This window comes from Schistocerca nitens, chromosome 1, assembly GCF_023898315.1.
Source record: "Schistocerca nitens isolate TAMUIC-IGC-003100 chromosome 1, iqSchNite1.1, whole genome shotgun sequence".
NCBI classification, from domain to species: Eukaryota; Metazoa; Arthropoda; class Insecta; order Orthoptera; family Acrididae; genus Schistocerca; species Schistocerca nitens.
In genome coordinates this window covers 597,922,920-597,928,919 of record NC_064614.1, presented here as the reverse complement: position 1 = coordinate 597,928,919, position 6,000 = coordinate 597,922,920, and the positions used below count along the sequence as shown (strand labels likewise).

The window sequence follows — 6,000 nt, the reverse complement described above, 5'->3', positions numbered from 1 at the left end:
ATGGATGTGTGTGATGTCCTTAGGTTAGTTAGGTTTAAGTAGTTCTAAGTTCTAGGGGACTGATGACCTTAGAAGTTAAGTCCCATAGTGCTCAGATCCATTTGAACCATTTTTGAACCATTCGTGTAGTAAGATCTACCTCCCAAATAGTAAGCCACAGCTTCCAAGCGCAGGCAACACGGCGCCCACAGCTTGAACGAATAATCCAGTTTATTCATTTTCAAAAACGCCCAAATTCTGTAGGTACAAAAAATGCTGGCCAAATAACTGCACTTGGTTGCAAATCTTCAAATAGACGTTCGTTCGGATTACGGGACATTTCTACTGCACAGACTGATTCTAAAATACTTAGCGAGCATAGCTTTCATAACACGTCAGCTAAAATTCAGTTTTTGTTCTCCGGTGGCGAATGTGAATAAGCCCAAATTACTCCTTTAGAGAACAGAATTCTACAATACACGAGAGTCTGTTTCTTGCGTGCAGTCCATCTCTCTCGAAAATTTCAAATTAAAACAACAGCTCCCGATGTTCTGATCCGAAGGCCTACACTCACGAAAATTCAAAGTTTAACCACGCAACGACCCCGTCAAAAACAGAATTCTACTGCCTGCCTCACAGAGAAAATGTACAGCATCATTATACACGCATCCGTGTGTGGAGGCTCGAAACAGAAGGAACGTTGCCAGATTGCATTCGCCATCATCATACGGGCGCAGCGCCTGCTGTACTGGTATCAGAAACCAATGGGTACACATCCTCTGGTTAGCATAGCTGGTAATTTTAACAGCAGCCCTTACATTTCCGACTTGCTACGGCTGGCGGCTGAGTCCTGTCTTCGACGTTCCCGTGACGTTAAATTTTCTCTGCAGCTCATATAAAAGCGTTTACTATATACCTTCCTTCTGCAAACCTTGAAACTGTGTCTGCCTCGCAAGTGATTGCAGGACCACAACGCCTGCTTCAGTACTTTCGGCTTATGAAGAAGTTCTTTACTCCAATGATAGATCACAGACTTCAGGCGATGGTCACTACATTCAGATACCTTCCACGGTCATCAATCGAGTGAAATCACCTCATTATTTATTGTAAACGGCGGTATAAGGCTAAGAATAAGAACCCCTTCCACAGTTCGTGGAACATTGCTATCCTCGACACTGACGATGTCTCATTGTCGTCTCTCTGTTTCTGGATTTCCAGGTACCTGCAGTTCTTGGACAGCGTGATGAGCCCCGTGTCGTTGACGCAGTTCCTGTGCAGCGTGGTAGCAGTGTGTGTCACGCTGTACCAGATAACATTTGTGAGTACAAAGCTACATGTGAGATGTTCAGACTTCTTAGCAAAACAGCGCTCAGTACTGTCACCAGACTCACTAGTCTTTGCGATCACTGTGACACTGCGAAGAAACTCAGATGGACGTTAGCACTCATAGCTGTGAAGGAAATACGTTTCACTAAAGTAGTTGTGAGTAGGGCCCACATTTAAATGACATAAAAATTTGTGAAATATGCAGGCATTTATGACCTAAAACTTATATAAATATGATTTAAAAAAATAAATTACTTAAGTTTATTTAAAACATTCTTGTTAATTTTTAGATACCAAACAATACAAAATTCAAATATGCACACAGTATGAGAGTACTTACTTTTTGCAGTTTTTGGACTTAACGAGCGCTTGTTTTTAAAATGACTGCATGCATCCGAAAAGTTTGGAAGTACTGTGAAAACAATAACATATACCAAAACCAAAAAAAAAAAGAAACATGTATTTGTATAAAGTATTAAAAATTAATTAACACGTGCTGTCAATCTTCAGTTTCTGCAGAGCTGCAATGAATCACAAGGTGCACGTTCAGTTTTACCATTTTAAAAAGTCTATAGTTGTCGCTGATTATAGTTTTATACTGTAAAAGCTCCTTTCCACATCACAGGACGTTACCTAAAGTATTTGAAGACAACGAGTCACTATAGGTGAGCTTTGGTTCATTGTTTCGAGTGTTGTGGCATTCTCAGAAAGATTTCACTATTTTTGCACATTGCAGACTATCCAGGATCCCGCTGGAGAACGCTTTGCAATATGTTGCTCACTTTGTCAGCCACTCGACCACGAGTTCGACTCAACTCACTCTGCACATATTGCACAATATGCTGGGCGTCACACAGTTGATTACCAGCAGTTTCCAGTCGTCTGATGTCTTTTGATACCACTAAAAACTTGATGTTGATGTATGCCAAGCTTCCGGATAAGGTATCTCTAAAGATCTCTTTCACAGATTTTTTAGCACTTGATTCATCCTGTCATGGTCACAAAACACGATTGTAACCTTCCCGTATAAAATAATAAAATGATAGTTTTTTTATCTTATCTCATGAAAACTGATAAATTTTGACGTAAGTAGCGCTACGCCATGGCCCTGTGAAATCAGTCTGAAAAATTCTTACCTCATGATGGTGTCGCCGGATAACATTGTCTATATATCTGCTCGTAAATGGCACATCTTAGTGCAATGCTGGCCTATCTACTAATACTGGACAACATTTGTCTGAGATCTGAATTGTTAGAAAAACTGACTTTGCTTATTGACACAGCTGCACAGCTGGTCGTCTGATTACTAAAAAACACATGACTATGATCTGAGAGCATTTCTGAAATATTTAAATTTAAATAAATGACTGGATCTAGACTGGTAATGACTTAAGGCAAAATTATTCCTTCCTTTTTTTTGCTGACTAGTAAAAATTATATTCTGAAAATCTTTTACATTATTAATAAAGATTTGCAATCTATTATATGAAAAATTGAATATTACAAATCTGGTTCAACTGGTGCTGACGAATCACAAAAAAAGATTGAAACAAATTCATATTAACATCTCAGACAAGTGACTTAACTACGCGCATGCCAATAAAAATAATAAAATTTACCTTACAATATAAGCTATGAACTGCCCTGTACCGGGCGACAGACTACAACACTATAGCAGCGAGCGACTGCAACAAGTGCCGAGACTGCTGTCACCTGCGACTCTATTGCAGCAAAGATACTTTCTGTCGCAGGCAGCGCGTGAGCAATACATCGAAATTACGTTTGCTCCAGCAGGGTGGTGAACCCCTTACACGGTCCTTATTTTGTGTCGTTGGTAGTACTCAGCAGCATTAAGCCAAGAACCCCATCGTATAAGAACTGGCTGAGGGGAGAGCGGCAGTGAAGGTGCTTATTCCTTGAATTTCTTCACCCGTTGCGAATGTTTCACATAGATTTTCTTGCCACAGGAAATTAATTTTTCCACTCCAGGGTAATTTGATCGCATCTCTTCTGCAACTCTAAGCAACAGATGTGCAAGGTAAGTGACGTACACCTTACTGGAGTAGAGAATGTGGAATCCCTTGGCTGCTTTAGTCGTGTATAAAGCACTATATGTTACTAACAGCAGAACATTGTTTCTGCTCACAACATCAGGTCACAGTAGCTTCATAGAGCCGTCAAACAAAATGGCAATTATTGGGTTGTTTATCCCTTGAGAGCTTCACACGTTAGGAGGAACATTTCTCCAGGCCGGTCAAATTTTAGAAGAATTGCAACGTATAGCAGTTGTTTCATCTTCGGACAATCAGACATTTTCGTCAGCAACACTATTTCGTACTTTGATGAGCACCTCCTCGTAGCACAGGGATAAATAACTCTTTCTCAGTTTTGATTCAGCTGGAACTGGATGTGTTGTGTGCTTCTCCAAGAATTGTCTGAAGCATGGTTACTTCAGCTTCTTCAGTGGGATGCTGCGACACACCATCATGTCACACACGTCCGTGAAGAATAATTACGCGGTTGTCTGTTCAGATAACAGAGTTTGTCTGCTGTCATTTTCAGCACTTCTCTTCACATAGCTGCTGTGTTTCGCGGTATTATAGTGTTGTTCCGCAGTCAAGTGCTTTTCTTCACTGAGTTCACATAGTTTACAAAATGTTTCCCCGGCAGTGCAGAAGAACTTCTCTTTAAATTCACGAACAAAATCTCGTTTCTTCATCTGTTGGAGCACTTTGCTTTCGGCATATTGAACCACACTGAGTTTGTATTCACACTGAATAGTGTGACCAGGTGTGTGATTTTCATAACGTCGGAAGCCGCCTTCGTTGCCTTCGACAGAGTTATGTTGACCCCATACAGCTATGTCTTACGTCAGCGAACCGACTAGTGTGTTACACTGCTTGTCTACTACAGGCCTGGTAAATAAATTTTTGCAGTAATTGTTATGTATATTTGTAACAATATCACCTGACACATTTTCATGTGTTTATTTTTGTATCCTTAACACATACGGTGCTAGTCTTGTAGTGATTGGCCACGATAATTTCACCATTTCGCTAGTTCCGCCAGATGCGGAGAAAAATCGCCACTAATTGAAATATATTCTTTTATCTCAGAGCGCTTCCAACGTCAAGCTGCCCCTACACACGAAGTATTACGAAAGGCATGCGTTTACTAGGAATTAACTTCTGGAGGCACTTCCTGAGGTGTTTACTTCTTCAAGTTTTATTTCAGGAGCTTTCTGCAAGTAATTGTTGCAGAAGTGTAGTTTTCCTAAAAACCAGATCAGTCGCTACTGTTGTTGTATTGTTATTAATGAATAAAAAATGTGACGAAACACAAAAATAAAAAAAATAGAAAAATATTTTGGAGCGTACATGTTTGTTACCAAGAAACACAATTCGTTTAACTGAAATCCCAGAACTTCACTTATATTAAGTACTTTGAGGATGTCGTACGGAAATTTCTAACATATCTTGTCTAATATATAGTCAAATATTCGATAGTAGGAAACAAAAGTCAGGTCCGATATGTCACCAAGAGACTGCGTGTGCCACACCGCCACGGACTGGCTAAAATATGTGTTCTTTTTTGTAAGTTACAACTCGCGTGTAGAAATATGTAGTTGCAATTTCAAAATATTTTTAGGTTTATTGGACTTTGTACTTTAAATATGCAACTTTTGGCACTGCTTGCGTCAAATCTGCATCCACATATGAAATTTCAATTTAATAGTAATCATCCCAGAAGAAATTTGGAAATGTGTTCTGATATTCAAATACATAACTAGGAAAGAAAAGAAGTGGCCTTTCCTGTTTAAATTTCTTTTACAAACCATTTAATTCTTAAGAATAACACAAAACACAAGACCATAGTGGAGTACAATGTGATACAAATTGAGCATGACAATCACTGTAAGCATATACTGAGAGTGATTTCCTGATTTACCTGCAGGAACAAAATCTGCGGAAATATGACGGTAAACGTGCGATCCAAATCGTCACCAAATATTTCGTTCTCATCATCCGCAGACTCAGAATCGACTTCGTAAATAACTTTCTCCAGACGTTTCTCCTCTTCACAGCATGTTTTGGTCACAAAATCAACACAAAATCACAAAAAGCAGAACTTGAACGTGAGCCTACGAAACAAGAGGCAATACAAAATTTTCACAAAAGGACGAATTTTTCCCTTAATACCACTACTACCATCCAGCAAAAACTACGAAGCCTAGAGAAATGACAGACGTTTGTGGGAGTTTAAACATACGTTTGACACCACTGAAAATCTTCTTAACAGGCGTGGCGTAATATTACGTCCGTCGCACATTTCCATTCACGCAAGCACTGTAATATTACGTCAGTGTTAAAAGTTAAGTGTTAAAGATATGACAAAAATATGGATTTTCGGCAAAAGTTGGCCGAAATGTGTGACCTATTACTAAAAACGATTTATGTACAATTAAAACACGTTTTACTACACTACAATACCTGTATTCGTGGATAATTTGTTGTACAATTCCACGTAAAGTTAAAGAAAAAATATATTACTTGCCATTAAAATCTGGACCCTCGTTATGATATTGGGATTCGTAGTTTTAACAGCAAGACACACTTCGGAAAAGAACAAAGTAAAATAGGATTTAGCCTCTCGTTGATGTCTAAAACCAAACTCCATCCGAACAGGCCTTGGAAG

At 39.2% G+C, this 6,000-nt stretch overlaps 1 protein-coding gene across 1 annotated transcript in view; it reads left to right on the top strand.

The window, feature by feature from the left end:
- Positions 1-1,203: 1,203 nt before the first annotated feature.
- The window catches only part of LOC126236507 (odorant receptor Or2-like), a 73,344-nt gene continuing 68,547 nt past the window's right edge, over positions 1,204-6,000 (top strand). The window contains exon 1 of the mRNA XM_049945873.1: positions 1,204-1,297. Coding sequence (XP_049801830.1) covers positions 1,223-1,297 — 75 coding nt within the window. The 5' untranslated portion in view covers positions 1,204-1,222. The remainder of the gene's footprint in view (positions 1,298-6,000) is intronic.